Source organism: Pseudophryne corroboree, chromosome 6, assembly GCF_028390025.1.
Source record: "Pseudophryne corroboree isolate aPseCor3 chromosome 6, aPseCor3.hap2, whole genome shotgun sequence".
In the NCBI taxonomy this organism is placed as follows: domain Eukaryota; kingdom Metazoa; phylum Chordata; class Amphibia; order Anura; family Myobatrachidae; genus Pseudophryne; species Pseudophryne corroboree.
Window position 1 is genome coordinate 381,025,738 of NC_086449.1, and position 22,328 is coordinate 381,048,065.

The following is a 22,328-nucleotide window of genomic DNA, read 5'->3' on the forward strand; positions in this document are numbered from 1 at the left end:
GATGCGAAAAGCCTACTGTATATAAGAAAACCTACCGGAATGCAGTACTGCAGGTGTCCTTATAATCCTGTAGCTTCCCACACACCATGTTCAGGAATTGATCTGAGTAAGCACTTAGGTCACGCATCAAATTCATCAGGTCCTGGATGCTCTTCTCCACAATGACAGTACTCTTGGAGAGAAAACAAAATAATATTGTACATTAATAAGAGCCCAACTACATACTAAGGGGGACTTCCATTAGCCGCAGTAAATTACCACAGCTAATTGATCCCCGGGGGGAAGGGGGGAATTCAACTGATGCAGATAGCAGTCATTATCAGGAATTTTGATAAGTGTTGTTTTTCCACGGCCGCGATTGCAAAAAAACATGGATCTGGCCCGAAATGTAATAAAGTCCGAGTTCAGCAGCCACGCGGGATGTCGGCTTAACTCGGATATTTTTTTAAAGGTGCAATCATTAACAAGGCATGGTTTAGCCTTGTAAATGATTACCCCTTTTAAAAAATATCCAAGTTCAGCCAGCATCCACACGGTCGCCGTACTCGCACTTCATTACATCCCGCCCCCTGTGTTTTTCACACGGAAACAATGACATTTTTCAGCTAAATAAACCTGTGCATTAATTAATTTGCTGAAAAAAAACCAATGGGCAATAAATCACAAAAAATATCATTTATTTTTTTTTGCTAACAAATTTACAGCAGCTACAGCAATTGAATTCCCTCAAAGCAGTCTGTGCATACAGCTTTTTTTTTTCAAATACAATTTTATCATAGTTTTATAAAGGTACATACAGGCTAAAGAGAAGCACATGTGAGCAATAAAGCGGAATTCTACAAATATATAGAAGTAATTTGTCTAATCACATGACTTCAATAGAACGAATCAGATGGGGCAGGCGAGAAGCTGAGAGAGGGGGCAGAAAATGTTGTACATAAAGGGGAGGAGTATCATCTCTCTTCTCGTACATACATAGGTGTGCGTAGGGGGAGGGGGGTGCCTGGTGCGCACAGGTACCCCCTAATGTCTGGCACCCTGATCTCACATGCCTGATGTAGAGATCGCCGAGCAGGCAGATTACTGTCCCCTCTGCGCTGCACCATGTCAGGACTGCATCACTGACCAGACGCCTGGTTTACTCAAGGGTGCTACAGCCACTGGGTTTCCAACTCCCGGCTTCACCTCCATGTACAAAAACAGCGTGATGTGATGTGATTACGTCATGCTGCTCGCATGACCACCCGTCACACCTGCCACATGCCCACCTCTCTCCTTCTATGCTATGCCAACACCAGCCATTGATGAGGAGCAGCATGCAGCCAGCATTCCTCTTAGGAAGACAAATTCAATACTGGCAGGCGGTCGGCAGCAGCATTGACACATCACTCATTTTTCCAGCAGCAGCAGCAGTACTAGTCTGCGAGTGTCAGTGAGTGACTTGTAAGTAAGCTGCTGCAGCTTGCAGGGGAAAGAGAGGGAGAGCTATACCAGGCTGAGGAGGAGCAGTGTAATTGCAGTGAGTGCCATCAGGGGTGTTTGTTTGGTGCACACCACAACATCTGACAATGTATCTGCTTTATTAAGATTGGTACAAGGGTGGATATTTTATATTGCCTTGGCCATCAACAGATGGTACTAGACACGCCCAAAAGGCCGTGCTAGACACACCCCTCCAACGGTGCACCCCCTAATAAAATGTGCTGTGCACACCTATACGTACGTATCAGGACATACAGTATAACAATAATAAGTAGATCAAAATATCAGTGGAGATGAGATAATATGATGAATTTGTCCAGTAAAAAATGCCATAACCTACATAATGGAAATGTAGATGTGACATCTGTGGTAGCCTTTTAGCAATCATAAGAGAGCATAAGAGGATAGCACAAAGTAGAAAACAAATAATAAAATAAATATCTAAGACACAAGGGATGAAATGGAAGGCAGGGGGAAGGGGAGAGAGCATCCAACTGGAAGTATATGATCTAAGCACTAAGGAATATAATTGAGAAAGGAGCCATGTTAAATGAGAGGAGGTATTTCTTGTGTGCACACAGATTTGAATACATTGGGGTGAATGTATTATAACCACACGTATCGTGCGGGTAAAACGCTTCCTGCTTCACCTCTTTACCGAGACAAAGCAGGAAACAGCAGCGTCGTGATATATTAACATCTTGGATGCCAAAGTGGGGGAGTGAAAACTCCCCCCTCTGGCAATCGCTGCTAAAACACACAGCGCATCAGCCTAGCGCACTGCCCAAAGCCGGCTGTGGCCAAGGACAGCACAATCCCTGGTTGTGGTTTATGGGCAACGACACCTGCAGCTGTCGAAATCGATACCTGCAAGTGTTGGAATGGTCAGTGCTGACCAGTCATACATTCATGTAGATAGCAGTGCCGATACAGACAGTATTGTCATCTTGCACATATCACCGATGTAGTACATGGGAGAGAAGCGCATAACGTGTGCTTATACCACTTCTCCCCCATATCGCCACTTCGTACATCTACCCATTATTTTTTACATTTACACACTAGTAACAATATAGTGCATCGTTTTATTTTGAATAGTCTTTAAAATTTCTCAGTGGAGGTGGAAGGGGGGCGCTAATGACGTAATGTGGCAAAAAATGGGAGGTGTGGCCACATCCCCTCTAAAAAAGCAGATGAAAAATACTATGCTCATTGCCGTGATGCATTTGTCCCCCTTCCCCCCCCCCCCCCCCCCCCGCCCTTCCCCCCTTAACAGCTGGTCTGGGCCCATATCTGGACCCTTGGACAACTTGGGTCCCATTATTTAGTAATCCCCCAGTGCCCCTTGTGTTCTTGTACCTGAACCGCCCATTACAAGAAGCAGAATCAATTAATAAACTGAATACAATTTACTTAAATTAATACAATTGGCCAAATTAGCCATTTATTCTTACATAGAATCAGGGACGTAACTAGGTGTGTGTGGAGTGTGCCACCACACATAGCGCTGCACGGTAGAGGGTGCTGTTGGCAGCACTTGTCAATTATCTGTTTTAATTACTTTGACTTGCGGCTTCCCCCCTTTTTGAAAGCCAGCATCTCCTGACCGCTCCCGTCTCCAAATACAATAATCGCTAATACCTATACAACATTCATGAACTTAACTTGATAGCTCTTTGTTATTCAGTTACATTGTCCTTTATTACATTTCAAGATGCTGACATACCCGGATTCAAACTCACTGCCTGTGGCATTGCAGTCAAACACTCTATTCATTGAGTTATCTGCACGTGCATAGAAAGCTAGAGAATTTTAACTATTTGAAGCTTACCTTGTACTTTGTGAAAAAATTATCAGCATTGCAGCTGAGCAGATCTATGTAGTGTGTGGCTGCAAGAGATCGGATGTGTAGCTGCACGCTACATAGATCTGCTCAGCTGCAATACTGATAATTTTGTCACAAAGTGCAAGTAGCTTCATATTGTTAGAAATCTGTTTTTATGCAGGATCAAATAGATTAATGAGTAGCGTGTTTGACTGGAATGCAGCAGGTTATGGGTTTGAATACGGAGTATGGCAATATTTTGAAATGTGTTATTTAATAAAGGGTATTGTTACTGAATAACAATGAGCTCTCACGTTAAGTGCATGAATGTGGAGGAAAAATAATTTGTGTCTAAGTACGTTTTCTTGCAGTGTTCTATAAATGTGTATTATATAGATCTATAGCTCACACGTCCATGATATATAGATATATGTGTATGTATATATATATATATATATATATATATATATATATATATATATGAAAAGGAAAAAGGTTCTAGTGGGAGCCAATACGCCTTTAGAATAACTATGTTTAAAAGTTTTTATTCATACACAAACCGACGACATTTACAACCTAAACATTCGTCTTTGGTACAAATTACTAAAGATTCAGTAAAATGATATAACAATCTTATATAAACACATATTTCAGTTGATGTGAGGAATTTACAATCAGGTGATCACAATCAGAATTGTGAAGAGATATATCTCCAACCAGAAATCTGTGGTGAAGGCTTTATGAATCCGAGATCGCGAAACCCAACGCGTGGTTGTGATCCTGTGAGGGTGTGCATGTCCCAGTAAGAAGGTACAGTACTGTTCAGGATTGGGAATTTATTAAAACCCTTTTGGTGATACTTATTGAAGCCGAGGTGGACTGTAGAGTTTCATTACCCCTGATGAGATTAGGGAATATAACATCACCTAACTTCGACCTAAAATGTCATTCTCTGTTATGATGAAATCTATTTAGATACCAAATTAATTGAAAACATACTTGTGATTGGATATAACATTGAGAACCCTAGCCGGTCATAACCAGTGGTAATCCAATCTATTGTAAGAACTGATTGTTAACCCCTGATGAAGTCCTAACGGACGAAACGCGTTGGGTTTCGCGATCTCGGATTCATAAAGCCTTCACCACAGATTTCTAATTGAAGATATATCTTTTCACAATTCTGATTGTGATCACCTGATTGTAAAATCCTCACATCAACTGAAATATGTGTTTATATAAGATTGTTATATCATTTTACTGAATTTTTAGTAATTTGTACCAAAGACGAATGTTTAGGTTGTAAATGTCGTCGGTTTGTGTATGAATAAAAACTTTTAAACATAGTTATTCTAAAGGCGTATTGGCTCCCACTAGAACCTTTTTCCTTTTCATATCTATTCTTTATACCTCATCTGACAGAAGGTATTTCTCAGTGGTTTGAGACTAGTGGTATAGCGCAGAAAAAAGGTTACTTTTTATTTAAAAAATAAATAAATAAATATATATATATATATATATATATACACACACACACACACACACACACACACACACACACAGTATATCTCTCAATCAGGGACGTGTGGTGAGCTAAATGGCTCAGGAGGTACTGTCTAGCACCACAGCCAGATTTACACACAATGCACATTACTGATTTTTTATATATATATATATATATATATATAAAATCTAACAAAAGAATATGAAGAGGGGGCACTTCATAGTGTAAAGCCGTTTAATTCAATTAAAAAACTTGAAACAAATGCAGCACTTTAAGATGTCAAGACTCGTACCGCATCTTAAAGTGCTGCATTTGTTTAAAGTTTTTAATTGAATTAAACTGTTTTACACTATGAAGTGCCCCCTCTTCATATTCTTTTGTTAGATCCATTCACCCGAGGAGTTCCGGGGACACAGAACGAGGAGAGCAGCAGTCCAGAAATTTAAAGTGGATTTTTAGTGACCATCATTATCTGTATCAGGTGGAATACTGAATACATGTTGTGGCTACAAATGTGGATTGAACTCATTTATACCATTTGTTAAGCATAATATATATACAAAATGTGGAATGGGGCATCATAGCATGGGCTTTCTCTGGGATCAATTTTGTCATGCCCCTTCCCCACAGAGGCATGCGCCTTATGTCTTTCTGGCACAGGGCACCAAAAAGTCTAGTTACGGCTCTGCATAGAATACTGTTAGTTTGATCTGACAGATTTAAAAAATCTGGTTTGATAAGAACAAGATAGGCCTTTGTAAGAAAGTTAATTGGCTCTTGCTATGCAAACTCTGTACATATTTGGCCTTCTGTGCATGGCCAGATCTGGTGGTTCTGGGATTGAGGTATATGACCAAATTCGCCCATTTATTACCCATCTTCAGAAAGACTGAACAGCAGCATGCAATTTTAGTATACTGGTAAGTGCCAATTTTATTGGGCAGTCATTTAAACCAAAATTCTCATAAATCACCATGTGTGCTGCCTATTATAGACCATCAGCAAAGGCCAAGTATGATTACACTATTGATTATATAATGATGATGACTAGCTTAGATCCGTAATTCTTCTTGCCTGAAAATGCTGTCAGCCAGTCACCACTATCATTATTTATGGCTATAGGCACTAATAGGACTGATGGGATCCACCTGCTCGGCCTGATCACTTGCCAATATGGGCAAAGATAAGGAGGTTCAGCAATTAAACCAAATTTAAGGACTTTACCGTATTTGTTATTTTTTTAGGGTGGATTATTCACACGTTTGGAAAAGGTGCAAGGCAGCAAATGAAACAGATACCACATACTTAGCCTAAAGCAGTCATGATGAATCATGGTAGCACACATTATATTAAAAGGCATTGTATTGGGAAGCATATGTTAAGTTTTATGCTATCCCTTTGTAAGTACTATAATGGAGTTAGAAAATTAAATTTGCCAGTTTAAATCCCTCTTTCTGCCTAATTTTAGAACATTTGGAAAACACCAATAATAATGTGACACTCATGACTGTGGAATTATGCCAATACACCATGCTTCTGTACAGTGAGAGGATCATTACTCCTTAATAAGATTAAACAGAGAACTGGCAAGAGAAAAATAGATTATGGGAGAGAGAACAAAACAGAAGTATGGTGCTCTGCAAGCACAATTACTTGCACCTACATAGTAACTAGGTAAAGTCCTATAAAAATATTTTACGTTATGCATGAGTCGATATTTGTAACTGATAAATACAAAAGGAATCCACAAGTAGGGCATACCTGGTAAATCAGAAAAGTTGTCACAACAACAAAGCATAAGAAAGTTGCTCACCTCTAGGTATTCATACAAATGAAGTTGGCATTCCTACCATTTCTTACAATATTTAATTCCGTTCATGTCTAACGACCAGTCAAAATAAAACCGAGAAATGTCATAGGGCAGAATTTGCAAACTGCCCCAATAAAGATCCAACTATGAAATGTTGGGTGTAACAGGAGGAAATTGTTCACATAAAAGCGGTTTCTCACATAAAACAGGTTTATCTTGGTGCTAATGTTATACAGAATATGTGTCTTTGGATGCCTGTACCCTACTGCCCAAAGAACTATTACAGTATATCCTTAATGTATTAAGCTTTAACAAGAGATAAAGGGGCAAATGTATTAAGCCTGGAGACGGCATAAGGAAGTGATAAACCAGTGATATGTGCAAGGTGATAAAGGCAAGGTGATAAAGGCACCAGCCAATCAGCTCCTAACTGTTAATTTACATATTGGATCTGATTGACTGGTGCGTTTATCACCTTGCACATATCAGTTTTATCACTTCCTTATGCCTTCTCCGGGTTAATACATCTGCCCCATTGTGCAGACGTATAAAGAGTGATAAATGACCAGCCAACCAGCTCCTAACTGTAATTTTTTAAACACAGCCTGTGACATGACAGCTAGGAAGCTAATTGGCTGGCCATTTATCACTCTTTATCTATCTCCACTTTGGGGTCTATTTACTAAGCCCTGGATGGAGATAAAGTGGACAAGGATAAAGTAACAGCCAATCACCTCCCAACTGCCATGTCACAGGCTGGGTTTGAAAAATAACAGTTAGGAGCTGATTGGCTGGTACTTTATCTCCACCCAAGGCTTAGTAAATAGACCCCTTTATCTCTTGTTAACGCTGGCCCAAATATATAGCAATTACAGAGATTTATTTGAAATAATACTTTGTCGGAATGCACGCTGATCGGCGGCTTCAGCCGCGATCAGCGTGCATCGTCGGAAGCGGGGCCAAACCCGACAGGTTTTAGCCCCGTTTCCGACAATCTCAATCAGACTTTAAAAAAAAGTCAGATTGAGATGAGGAGACTAGTGGTGCTGCGGTTGCGGGGAGAGCAGAGATCGGCGGCCGGTGGGAGGTGCTGGCAGCGGGGGGACATGTCTGCGGTGGCGGGGGAAGCCGTTACAGGGAGAGAGGTGCCTGGCCGTCCCGCGCACCTCTCCCCCTACAGTGTGTCAAAGTCAGAAAAATATCTCTATGCACGCTACCATATTTGCACCTCACACAGGTCCGTGCTGCGCATGCGTACGCTCTCCCGTACGTGCGCATACTCACAGTCGCGGGCACCCGCAGGCGCACGGTATGCGTATTTACGGTAGAGTTTATGTGATCGTAGCGTGCGACTCAATCGTTACATATTTTCACTATATAATGTATTTTGTAGATCATGGTCCCTTTGATAGATTCTGAAAGTTTGGTTAATGTAGAATGTTCATGAACAGAGAAATCCCTCTTTGTTTGATACGAAGGGACAGACAGGAGTAATACAGTGGTGTTTAGTACCCATCGGAAGAGTATTTAATTAGCAATATTCCGGTGTTGGTTTGAAGCGGATTAATCGCTCGTGCGAATAGTTATGGACATAAGAAGTTTATGAACATTTACTGTATTTGCACTTACTTATCCATGCGGCGGGAAACCCAGTTTCCCTCCCACCTGAGCTGTTGGAAATAGTCACGGCCCACCTGTATGAATCAACCTATGACCTTTTGTTATAATGTGAGGAGGAATTCCTGTGTCCAATGAACAATGAGATTGTAGGGACCATTGAATTGTATTGTGTGTGGGGCATAAATAGACAAGCCGATCACATCCAGCTCTCACTCTTCAACGGTTATCATTGCTGAAAATCGGGAGCTGGATGTCCAGAGGCGCATGCGATCGTTTCCCCTTGTGCGTAAGTGTTTCTCCGCAACCATATTGTTCTTACTGTTATTGTGGGCCATTTCTCTCTCTCTCTCTCTTCTCCTCTTTCTCTCTTATTTTCCCTTAAAACGTAATTGTATTGTATTGTATTTCCTGTGTAGTTATCTGGTTAGGTAGTCTATGTTATATTGTAGTGTATGACTTGTATTGTGTTAATTCTTTTGCAAGTATATCATTCATAATATATATATATTAGGCGTTGGACCCTAAGCCCAGGTATCTGTGTATTTCTTATAGTGTTTAGTATTCTCAGAGCGTCGGTGACGCTCAAATAGCTTTTAAGTTAATAAGGTTACACTAGGTTGCATCTACACCCTATCTCTACACAAAGGTTTTACTGCATATTACATTGTTTATGGTTTAGATATAAAGGTTTAACATTGTGAGCGTCTGCGCCGCTCGTGATCTCCTTGTGGTCTCGAGCGTCCGCTGCGCTGATAGCGTAGCATTACGGTAGTCGCTCACCTATAAGTGTGCCCGATACCAACAGCGTATTCTCATGAGCGTCTGTATCGCTCGAGCAGCCCGCACCCGATACAGCGTCCGTTACGCTATAGTGAACCATTACGTTAGTCAGCAGCCAATAGCGTGCCTGCCTGTGATCTCTTGGCCGTGAGCGAACGTGACGCTTGAGCGTCTCGACCACGGCTAAGCGATTGTTACGCAACGAGCGTACCCTTACGATACTTCATACGTAAATAGCGTACAGTGTTCTTAGACCTCATAAAGGGTTTTATATATGATAAATATTTAGCTTTATCAATTGGCGGCTCGCCCGTCCTTCACATATCTGCACTAGGTAATTTCAGCAGACATTATCCAGCAGCAAAGGGCGGGAGATCATATTCCTCGTAGTGCTGTTTGGATAAGCGTCTGCGTCGCTTAGTAAAGGGTGCTGAAGGAATCCGGGACCGGAGGTAAGAACAAAACGATAGTGTCCTTTTAAAACTGTTTATTTCTGTCTTGTGTACACACGCACGCATATCTGCATTTCTTTTCATTCGTGTATTTTCATATATCACTCTCCTGTTTGCCATTGTATAATTGATAAACGTACTAAGAGAGATTTGTCGCTATTTCATAGTTAAAGTGTAAAAGTAATACATTAAAGGGATAAAGTGTAAAGCGCACACGCAACTCTACCTAAAGGTACAAAGAGAGATTGGTGTGGTGCTTGGTAGATGATCAAGGATCATCTACATTGATAAAACGTGTTAATTGTGTTACGGTGGACATTGGTTTTGTGTACACGTGTCTCTAACAAAGGGCTGAGACTCGCGTACGCAAAGGCCGACGCACGCAGCGTAAATTACGCAACGGAGCGTCTGGGTACGCCCACGTAACTCAAGTCACACGATAGTGTTGATTTTTAAGTAGCGCAACAAGCGATAAGTAGCGCAACAAGCGATAAATAGCGCAACAGGCGATAAATAGCGCAACAGGCGATAAATAGCGCAAATCTATTTTAAATTCGAAATTTAAATTAATAGATCCTTCTCCTAATTTGTAACACATCTGGTCTAAAGAGAAATTTCTGCGCAGAAATAGAAATAGAAACAAAAGTGTACATGTGGTGAGTGAGTGTTTTTACATACAATTTTGAGGTTGAACCAAAAGAAATCATCGAGTTCTCGTGAGGTACATACGTGTAAGTGACATGCACGGTGGCTAGGGAGGCATCCTTGGTTAAACAAAAAAAAAAATTGAGCATTAGAGTATAGCAGACCAGGAGGTCATACTGTAACAGACCAGGAGGTCATAGCAGACCAGCAGGTTCAGGTACAGCAGACAAGGAAGTCCGCTATACAGTCCACAGGCACAACACCTAAAAGGGTTGGTGCAACACCCATATAGGCCATACAAGCTCTTGCTGAAGGAATTCGCAGCCGCAATTTTCGATTCCGCTGGTCGCTCCGTACATAAGATTAGTTGCTTATGTGCTGAACGATTGTACCGCACGTAATTGTGTGCATTAGTAAACCTGACCGGTACTATTTGTGTACGAAGGTCATAAACGCTATTTGTACATTCTGACGTGATTTGTGTAATTTTTTATTTTTACAAAGGGAAGTTCGCTGGTCACTCAGGAACTATCCAACAACCGATACTTGCTGGGGAACGCGCCCCAGTAAATAAAGGTTCACAGGGGCCCTAGGTTGGGTACAACAGCTCTGGATACAGTGATTGTGTTACTGGCCAACGTGGGCGAGAAGTGAGTGGAGTACTCGGTAAACTTCACCGCCAGCCTGCCCCGGGCATCTTGGTTTTTGTAAGGGTTCGCTGAAGAAAAGCAACACCTGCAAGGTATGGGGGCCAGTTGTTCAGGTAGGGGGCGATCAACCTCGGTTCGGGTTGATTTAGTAAACCGACCAATCGGGTCGGCCAGGTTAATGTGTGAAAAATACGGTTCACACACAGAGGTTTTATGTGATGAATGGGAAAGAATGACTGTACATGACGGGGAGAAATTCCCAAGAATAGGTAGCTTTAGCCCAGAAGTGTTACTAAATCTAAGGAGAAGGATAGGTCTTATTGAACCAGCAAAGAGACGGATCAAACATTATGATTGTTTAAAGTTATGGCAACAGGAAAGTGAAATGCAAAAAGAGCTAACTGACATATCTGACTCTCATCTTGGGAGGAGAGATGTGGCAACGGAGAGGATTATGGTTGCGGAGAAAAGCACAAGGTTGAACAATAAAAACGCACTTAGCAACTATGATAAGAATAAGTGTAATAAACATAACAATGATAATTGTAATGCTGTTAAATGTACAACTATTAACCCGTGCAAGTTGCACCCCATGTCAAACTTCCCTCAGGAATACGAGCAAGAAAGTGAACTCAACACGATGTCGGCACCACTTCCAGCAGCCATCACACAAGACATCCAGGTGGACGCGACCAAATCGGTAAAGGCAATAATCAAACCCCCTAACGGAGGGTCAGGTGAGGTCGTGTCCACAGGTACGTACAATGTTTTATATCACGCACAAACAAATGTACCCCATATTGTAAGACCAAAACAAGGTGATGTAATTGAGTTTAGTCCTGTCAGGGTGATCACAGTCCCCAATGGGAAGACTGACGATCAGGGAACCATTCCCGTCCAGGACAGTGCAATGCGCTGTCCCTGGTCCCGGACGGAATTGAGATCAATTATGTCCGAATTTCCTGATCCACGGAAAAATCTAGTCGCATGTCAAAGGTTCATTAAAGAACTAGGAAACTCAACAGAACTCACCAACAAAGATTGGCGGACAGAAGTACCTCAAACGGAGGAACACAATCAGGAATGTATTAAGCAGATAAACCAACAGTTGGAAGTATATTTCCCTGCCGTTGTCAAGTGGAATGAAATCTTCTCCATAAGACAAAACGAAAGGGAAAGTATCTCCAGTTATTTCAATCGAGCACTGCAAGTAATGGCTAGGAACACTGGGATCACAGACATCAAAACATGCGCACAGCATAGAGAAATAGCGGTTAAGGTATTAATGAATGGTTTAAAGGAGGTATTGAGTACAAGGGTACAGACCACCAACCCAAACTGGAGAAATATCTCGGTGGCCGCATTAAGAGAGGCCGCTATTGATATTGATCGAAATATCACCAGATACAGAGAGTCACAAAGTGATAAATTAATGGCCGCAAGTATACAGGCCCTAACCACAAGACCACTCCAGCATAAGCCCCAAACCCCTGCGAGAAATTTAAATGTGGAAGTCTGTTACAATTGTCATAAAAAAGGACACTTTGCGAGAGATTGTAGATCAAGAGAAATACAAAAGTCATATCAATTCCCTAGACAACAACATAATCATGGTATCCAAGGAAGCAGGGAAGCACAGGGAAAGCGGTTGATGGTGATGAGCATCCGAGCGTTTGAGGAGGCATCAAATCAACCAAAACCTCAGGTCACTGACACTTGGAAGAAGCCCCGGGTTTGTTATCATTGTAGAAGAGAAGGGCATTATGCCAGCAACTGTAATAACCCACCTAAAGTCAGACCCCCTAGACCATAGGTCTTCAACCTGTGGCCCTCCAGCTGCTGCGGAACTACACATCCCAGCATGCCCTGCCTCAGTTTTACCATGCCTTAATAGCAAAACTGTGGCAGGGCATGGTGGGATGTGTAGTTCCGCAGCAGCTGGAGGGCCACAGGTTGAAGACCCATGCCCTAGACCAAGAAATGAGCAAAAATTAAAACACACACAATTATAATCAGGGATCATATAGGAAGAATTTTGGCCCACACCCATAATGTGCAGTCAGGAAAGGTGATCATTAGGACTGATGGTAAGCCTGAGGTTATAGTTAATAAATTGGGAGGTCATTCCCTGAAGACACAGGAATGACCGGGTGAAACGTTGTAAATGTATCTGTGAAATGTTTCTTTTTTTCTCTCTCCCCATCTCTGACGAATATTGGTAGGATTCAAACATTGCATATATACTTGGTCTTTGCAGAAGTCTACCAAACCCCAGCATGACCTATCCGCATCAATGTATTCTGGCCAGATACAGACAGTGGAATATGGAAGTGCTGGGGGGAGGGACTGCGCAAGGAAACCATTAGACATGTAGATATGACAGCCTGATGATCTGACAATGTTTTAAAATGTTTTAAAATGTTTTAAAACTGTTTGTTTGAAAAATGTTTTTTTTCCTGTTGTTGTTTATTGATGTGTTTTGTTATATATATACATATATGAATTGTTCTCTCTCTCTTTTGTTTTTTTTGCTGTTGTTGTTTTCTCTCTCTTCTCACTCATGCTTTCATGTTTTAAAGATGGTATGTCACACCTCAGTTAGGCAAATGGTAATGCAAGATTTTTTGCTCCTTACAGAAAGATCGCTGGTTTGGAGGGAATATTGCATCACCGGAATGTTCGTTTGGAAGACTGAGAGACAGCACCTTTTTGAGATGACAGCAGAACAAGAAGAACAACAAGACTAGAGAACTTAATTATCGTAACAAGTTTCTCTCCCCCTCTGTTTTCCTGTACCCCCATTACAAATTTCTTCTTTTCTCCTCCTGTAAGATGGACTTGCCCCAAGAGACTGTGATCTGGATTTTCCTGTTGACCATGATGTTGACCAGAGCAGTCTGTTCCGGCGAGAGTACCAGAGAGGTCGAGAAAGGATCCAGAAAGGTTCCGATGACTGAGACGGAGGTGTAAATTTCCAATAGCAACACAACCACCAAGCAAAAGGCGAGTACCGGAAACGATCTAGCAGCCATCTTATTTGTAAACATTTGTTAGCTGAAAAGAAAACTGTATCTGTAGGCTCTGTGACAATGTAGTTGAGGATGGGTGCATCAAGAAATGCCAATCCAGTTTTAATATCCACATGGACCGGCATCCCTTGAGTGACTATCACTCCTTAGTGGGTAGTGTGCTAAATCAAACAGATTGTTGGGTATGCTCTCAAGTACCTCAAGGTCATAGCAAATCAGGACTAGTACCATTTCCTTTAACGATAGGGGAGGTATACCCTAGGAAATAGGATTACGAGAGTTGGAGAGGTATCACCAGGATACAGTGCACATATCGTACAAGCTGATACGTGTACTAGACAGATGGGAGAATTAGGGTTAGGAGATTTCACATGGAAGATGTGTAATATGGTTATGTCCTACTCCGTCCCATATGTTCTCCCCGATGATGCATATTTCATATGCGGGAGGAAGGCGTACAAGTGGCTTGCCCCAAACTCTGAAGGATTGTGTTATATTGGAAAAGTACTACCTGAGGTAATGAGTTTAAGGAGTGAGGAAACTGTAATTCCAATGGATTTGATTTATGACCCAACGGTAGAGACAATGATGTGATGAAAATGCGATTATACGGTCCGTTTCTTTCACCTGTTTTTCCGTTTTCTCCAAGGTAAAAAGACCCACTTGGACGAGGAATTTGATGAGCCGATATACAGACAACAGATGGATTAAAGAAGAAGTTTTGACAACCTGATACACAGATTTTTGATGAACTATGCCATGGATCCCCAGTTTCCCTAGAAATTTTAAAATTACGCTAGCCCAACACTTTTGTAAATCTATGGACATTGACAGCTTTTGCTCGCACCTTATGGGCAAAAGCACAAAGAAGACTGCATTCAACAGACACCAAACAAGACCTCAATCGACGAATGTACATTTACCTGACATAGAATACCACCGCATTTACCGTAATTATGTCTTTTCTTCATTTCTACAACCCTCAGGTAATGACACACATAGTCGATAGGGAATACAGGCACAGATATCAGCAATCACATATCTCCCCCATTCATGTATCATCAACTAAAATGTGCTCCCCCATTTTGTTACAACCAAAGCCGAAAAGAGCTCGGTAAAGTTTGACAGCCCATCCACAGACCCGTACCACGGGATAAGAAGGAATTCAAATGTATACTTCGCAATACCTCGAAGCTTGATTTAAAACACGTACGGCACGATGATACATGACCCCCAAGCACGGATTCATACACACATGCTTCTGCTATCTCACTAGGTCATACCCTTTTCCTACCTTCTCCTCTCCTCCCCTACCCAACCATGTAAATGTATTAACCCCTGATATATATTTTTCTCTTTTTGAAATGTTTTAGAAGGTGGCAGTTATTGTTGACTGCCAAAGGGTGGACTGTCAAAGTCAGAAAAATATCTCTATGCACGCTACCATATTTGCACCTCACACAGGTCCGTGCTGCGCATGCGTACGCTCTCCCGTACGTGCGCATACTCACAGTCGCGGGCACCCGCAGGCGCACGGTATGCGTATTTACGGTAGAGTTTATGTGATCGTAGCGTGCGACTCAATCGTTACATATTTTCACTATATAATGTATTTTGTAGATCATGGTCCCTTTGATAGATTCTGAAAGTTTGGTTAATGTAGAATGTTCATGAACAGAGAAATCCCTCTTTGTTTGATACGAAGGGACAGACAGGAGTAATACAGTGGTGTTTAGTACCCATCGGAAGAGTATTTAATTAGCAATATTCCGGTGTTGGTTTGAAGCGGATTAATCGCTCGTGCGAATAGTTATGGACATAAGAAGTTTATGAACATTTACTGTATTTGCACTTACTTATCCATGCGGCGGGAAACCCAGTTTCCCTCCCACCTGAGCTGTTGGAAATAGTCACGGCCCACCTGTATGAATCAACCTATGACCTTTTGTTATAATGCGAGGAGGAATTCCTGTGTCCAATGAACAATGAGATTGTAGGGACCATTGAATTGTATTGTGTGTGGGGCATAAATAGACAAGCCGATCACATCCAGCTCTCACTCTTCAACGGTTATCATTGCTGAAAATCGGGAGCTGGATGTCCAGAGGCGCATGCGATCGTTTCCCCTTGTGCGTAAGTGTTTCTCCGCAACCATATTGTTCTTACTGTTATTGTGGGCCATTTCTCTCTCTCTCTCTCTTCTCCTCTTTCTCTCTTATTTTCCCTTAAAACGTAATTGTATTGTATTGTATTTCCTGTGTAGTTATCTGGTTAGGTAGTCTATGTTATATTGTAGTGTATGACTTGTATTGTGTTAATTCTTTTGCAAGTATATCATTCATAATATATATATATTAGGCGTTGGACCCTAAGCCCAGGTATCTGTGTATTTCTTATAGTGTTTAGTATTCTCAGAGCGTCGGTGACGCTCAAACAGCTTTTAAGTTAATAAGGTTACACTAGGTTGCATCTACACCCTATCTCTACACAAAGGTTTTACTGCATATTACATTGTTTATGGTTTAGATAATAAGAATTTACTTACCGATAATTCTATTTCTCGGAGTCCGTAGTGGATGCTGGGGTTCCTGAAAGGACCATGGGGAATAGCGGCTCCGCAGGAGACAGGGCACAAAAGTAAAGCTTTCCGATCAGGTGGTGTGCACTGGCTCCTCCCCCTATGACCCTCCTCCAAGCCAGTTAGGTACTGTGCCCGGACGAGCGTACACAATAAGGGAGGAATTTTGAATCCCGGGTAAGACTCATACCAGCCACACCAATCACACCGTACAACTTGTGATCTAAACCCAGTTAACAGTATGATAACAGCGGAGCCTCTGAAAAGATGGCTCACAACAATAATAACCCGATTTTTGTAACTATGTACAAGTATTGCAGATAATCCGCACTTGGGATGGGCGCCCAGCATCCACTACGGACTCCGAGAAATAGAATTATCGGTAAGTAAATTCTTATTTTCTCTATCGTCCTAGTGGATGCTGGGGTTCCTGAAAGGACCATGGGGATTATACCAAAGCTCCCAAACGGGCGGGAGAGTGCGGATGACTCTGCAGCACCGAATGAGAGAACTCCAGGTCCTCCTTAGCCAGAGTATCAAATTTGTAGAATTTAGCAAACGTGTTTGCCCCTGACCAAGTAGCTGCTCGGCAAAGTTGTAAAGCCGAGACCCCTCGGGCAGCCGCCCAAGATGAGCCCACCTTCCTTGTGGAATGGGCATTTACATATTTTGGCTGTGGCAGGCCTGCCACAGAATGTGCAAGCTGAATTGTATTACACATCCAACTAGCAATAGTCTGCTTAGAAGCAAGAGCACCCAGTTTGTTGGGTGCATACAGGATAACAGCAAGTCAGTTTTCCTGACTCCAGCCGTCCTGGAACATATTTTCAGGGCCCTGACAACATCTAGCAACTTGGAGTCCTCCAAGTCCCTAGTAGGTGCAAGGCACCACAATAAGCTGGTTCAGGTGAAACACTGACACCACCTTAGGGAGAGAACTGGGGACGAGTCCGCAGCTCTGCCCTGTCCGAATGGACAAACAGATATGGGCTTTTTTGAGAAAAAACCACCAATTTGACACTCGCCTGGTCCAGGCCAGGGCCAAGAGCATGGTCACTCTTCATGTGAGATGCTTCAAATCCACAGATTTGACTGGTTTTAAACCAATGTGATTTGAGGAATCCCAGAACTACGTTGAGATCCCACAGTGCCACTGGAGGCACAAAAGGGGGTTGTATATGCAATACTCCCTTGACAAACTTCCGGACTTCAGGAACTGAAGCCAATTCTTTCTGGAAGAAAATCGACAGGGCCGAAATTTGAACCTTAATGGACCCCAATTTGAGGCCCATAGACACTCCTGTTTGCAGGAAATGCAGGAAACGACCGAGTTGAAATTTCTTTGTGGGGCCTTCCTGGCCTCACACCACGCAACATATTTTCGCCACATGTGGTGATAATGTTGTGCGGTCACCTCCTTTCTGGCTTTGACCAGGGTAGGAATGACCTCTTCCGGAATGCCTTTTTCCTTTAGGATCCGGCTTTCCACCGCCATGCCGACAAACGCAGCTGCGGTAAGTCTTGGAACAGACATGGTACTTGCTGAAGCAAGTCCCTTCTTAGCGGCAGAGGCCATAAGACCTCTGTAAGCATCTCTTGAAGTTCCGGGTACCAAGTCCTTCTTGGCCAATCCGGAGCCATGAGTATAGTTCTTACTCCTCTACGTCTTATAATTCTCAGCACCTTAGGTATGAGAAGCAGAGGAGGGAACACATACACCGACTGGTACACCCACGGTGTTACCAGAACGTCCACAGCTATTGCCTGAGGGTCTCTTGACCTGGCGCAATACCTGTCCCGTTTTTTGTTCAGACGGGACGCCATCATGTCCACCTTTGGTATTTCCCAACGGTTTACAATCATGTGGAAAAAACTTCCCGATGAAGTTTCCACTCTCCCGGGTGGAGGTCGTGCCTGCTGAGGAAGTCTGCTTCCCAGTTTCCATTCCCGGGATGAAACACTGCTGACAGTGCTATCACATGATTTTCCGCCCAGCGAAAAGTCCTTGCAGTTTTTGCCATTGCCCTCCTGCTTCTTGTGTCGCCCTGTCTGTTTACGTGGGCGACTGCCGTGATGTTTTTCCCACTGGATCAATACCGGCTGACCTTGAAGCAGAGGTCTTGCTAAGCTTAGAGCATTATAAATTTACCCTTAGCTCCAGTATATTTATGTGGAGAAAAGTCTCCAGACTTGATCACACTCCCTGGAAATTTTTTCCTTGTGTGACTGCTCCCCAGCCTCTCGGGCTGGGCTCCGTGGTCATTAGCATCCAATCCTGAATGCCGAATCTGCGGCCCTCTAGAAGATGAGCACTCTATAACCACCACAGGAGAGACACCCTTGTCCTTGGATATAGGGTTATCCGCTGATGCATCTGAAGATGCGATCCGGACCATTTGTCCAGCAGATCCCACTGAAAAGTTCTTGCGTGAAATCTGCCGAATGGAATTGCTTCGTAGGAAGCCACCATTTTTACCAGGACCCTTGTGCAATGATGCACTGTTTTTAGGAGGTTCCTGACTAGCTCGGATAACTCCCTGGCTTTCTCTTCCGGGAGAAACACCTTTTTCTGGACTGTGTCTAGAATCATCCCTAGGCACAGCAGACGTGTCGTCGGGATCAGCTGCGATTTTGGAATATTTAGAATCCACCCGTGCTGTTGTAGCAGTATCCGAGATAGTGCTACTCCGACCTCCAACTGTTCCCTGGACTATGCCCTTATCAGGAGATCGTCCAAGTAAGGGATAATGAAGACGCCTTTTCTTCGAAGAAGAATCATCATTTCGGCCATTACCTTGGTAAAGACCCGGGGTGCCGTGGACAATCCAAACGGCAGCGTCTGAAACTGATAGTGACAGTTCTGCACCACGAACCTGAGGTACCCTTAGTGAGAAGGGCAAATTTGGGACATAGAGGTAAGCATCCCTGATGTCCCGGGACACTATATAGTCCCCTTCTTCCTGGTTCGTTATCACTGCTCTGAGTGACTCCATCTTGATTTGAACCTTTGTAAGTGTTCAAAAAATTTTTTTTAGAATAAGTCTCACCTAGCCTTCTGGCTTCAGTACCACAATATAGTGTGGAATAATACCCCTTTTCTTGTAGTAGGAGGGGTAATTTAATTATCACCTGCTGGGAATACAGCTTGTGAATTTTTTCCCATACTGCCTCCTTGTCGGAGGTAGACCTTGGTAAAGCAGACTTCAGGAGCCTGCGAAGGGGAAACGTCTCGACATTCCAATCTGTACCCCTGCGATACTACTTGTAGGATCCAGGGGTCCTGTACGGTCTCAGCGCCATGCTGAGAACTTGTCAGAAGCGGTGGAACGCTTCTGTTCCTGGGAATGGGCTGCCTGCTGCAGTCTTCTTCCCTTTCCTCTATCCCTGGGCAGATATGATCTTATAGGGACGAAAGGACTGAGGCTGAAAAGACGGTGTCTTTTTCTGCAGAGATGTGACTTAGGGTAAAAAACGGTGGATTTTCCAGCAGTTGCCGTGGCCACCAGGTCCGATGGACCGACCCCAAATAACTCCTCTTCCTTTATACGGCAATACACCTTTGTGCCGTTTGGAATCTGCATCACCTGACCACTGTCGTGTCCATAACATCTTCTGGCAGTTATGGACATCGCATTTACTCATGATGCCAGAGTGCAAATATCCCTCTGTGCATCTCGCATATATAGAAATGCATCCTTTAAATGCTCTATAGTCAATAAAATACTGTCCCTGTCAAGGGTATCAATATTTTTAGTCAGGGAATCCGACCAAGCCACCCCAGCTCTGCACATCCAGGCTGAGGCGATCGCTGGTCGCAGTATAACACCAGTATGTGTGTATATACTTTTTATGATATTTTCCAGCCTCCTGTCAGCTGGTCCTTGAGGACGGCCCTATCTATAGACGGTACCGCCACTTGTTTTGATAAGCGTGTGAGCGCCTTATCCACCCTAAGGGGTGTTTCCCAACGCGCCCTAACTTCTGGCGGGAAAGGGTATACCGCCCATAATTTTCTATCGGGGGGAACCCACGCATCATCACACACTTTATTTAATTTATCTGATTCAGGAAAAACTATGGTAGTTTTTTCACATCCCACATAATACCCTCTTTTGTGGTACTTGTAGTATCAGAAATATGTAACACCTCCTTCATTGCCTTTAACGTGTGGCCCTAATAAGGAATACGTTTGTTTATTCACCGTCGACACTGGATTCAGTGTCCCTGTCTGCGTCTGTGTCGACCGACTAAAGTAAACGGGCGTTTTAAAACCCCTGACGGTGTTTTTGAGACGTCTGGACCGGTACTAATTGTTTGTCGGCCGTCTCATGTCGTCAACCGACCTTGCAGCGTGTTGACATTATCACGTAATTCCCTAAATAAGCCATCCATTCCGGTGTCGACTCCCTAGAGAGTGACATCACCATTACAGGCAATTGCTCCGCCTCCTCACCAACATCGTCCTCCTACATGTCGACACACACGTACCGACACACAGCACACACACAGGGAATGCTCTGATAGAGGACAGGACCCACTAGCCCTTTGGAGAGACAGAGGGAGAGTTTGCCAGCACACACCAAAAACGCTATAATTATATAGGGACAACCTTATATAAGTGTTTTCCCTTATAGCATCTTTTTTATATATTTCTAGCGCCAAATTAGTGCCCCCCCTCTCTGTTTTAACCCTGTTTCTGTAGTGCAGTGCAGGGGAGAGCTTGGGAGCCTTCCCTCCAGCCTTTCTGTGAGGGAAAATGGCGCTGTGTGCTGAGGAGATAGGCCCCGCCCCTTTTTCGGCGGCCTCGTCTCCCGCTCTTAACGGATTCTGGCAGGGGTTAAATATCTCCATATAGCCTCCGGAGGCTATATGTGAGGTATTTTTAGCCAAAATAGGTATTCATTTGCCTCCCAGGGCGCCCCCCTCCCAGCGCCCTGCACCCTCAGTGACTGCCGTGTGAAGTGTGCTGAGAGGAAAATGGCGCACAGCTGCAGTGCTGTGCGCTACCTTTAGAAGACTGAGGAGTCTTCTGCCGCCGATTCTGGACCTCTTCTTACTTCAGCATCTGCAAGGGGGCCGGCGGCAAGGCTCCGGTGACCATCCAGGCTGTACCTGTGATCGTCCCTCTGGAGCTGATGTCCAGTAGCCAAGAAGCCAATCCATCCTGCACGCAGGTGAGTTCACTTCTTCTCCCCTAAGTCCCTCGTTGCAGTGATCCTGTTGCCAGCAGGACTCACTGTAAAATAAAAAACCTAAGCTAAACTTTTCTAAGCAGCTCTTTAGGAGAGCCACCTAGATTGCACCCTTCTCGGCCGGGCACAAAAATCTAACTGGCTTGGAGGAGGGTCATAGGGGGAGGAGCCAGTGCACACCACCTGATCGGAAAGATTTACTTTTGTGCCCTGTCTCCTGCGGAGCCGCTATTCCCCATGGTCCTTTCAGGAACCCCAGCATCCACTAGGACGATAGAGAAATAAAGGTTTAACATTGTGAGCGTCTGCGCCGCTCGTGATCTCCTCGTGGTCTCGAGCGTCCGCTACGCTGATAGCGTAGCATTACAGTAGTCGCTCACCTATAAGTGTGCCCGATACCAACAGCGTATTCTCATGAGCGTCTGTATCGCTCGAGCAGCCCGCACCCGATACAGCGTCCGTTACGCTATAGTGAACCATTACGTTAGTCAGCAGCCAATAGCGTGCCTGCCTGTGATCTCTTGGCCGTGAGCGAACGTGACGCTTGAGCGTCTCGACCACGGCTAAGCGATTGTTACGCAACGAGCGTACCCTTACGATACTTCATACGTAAATAGCGTACAGTGTTCTTAGACCTCATAAAGGGTTTTATATATGATAAATATTTAGCTTTATCAAGTGCCCCCCCCCCCACCTCTGCAGACATGTTCCCCCGCTGCCAGCACCTCCCGCCGGCCGCCGATCAATGCTCCCCCCGCCGC

General features: G+C 43.7%; 1 protein-coding gene across 1 annotated transcript in view; it reads right to left on the minus strand.

Moving 5' to 3' along the window:
* EXOC4 (exocyst complex component 4) overlaps positions 1-22,328 on the minus strand; it is an 868,528-nt gene that overhangs the window by 201,157 nt on the left and 645,043 nt on the right. The window contains exon 12 of the mRNA XM_063926760.1: positions 36-172. Coding sequence (XP_063782830.1) covers positions 36-172 — 137 coding nt within the window. The remainder of the gene's footprint in view (positions 1-35; positions 173-22,328) is intronic.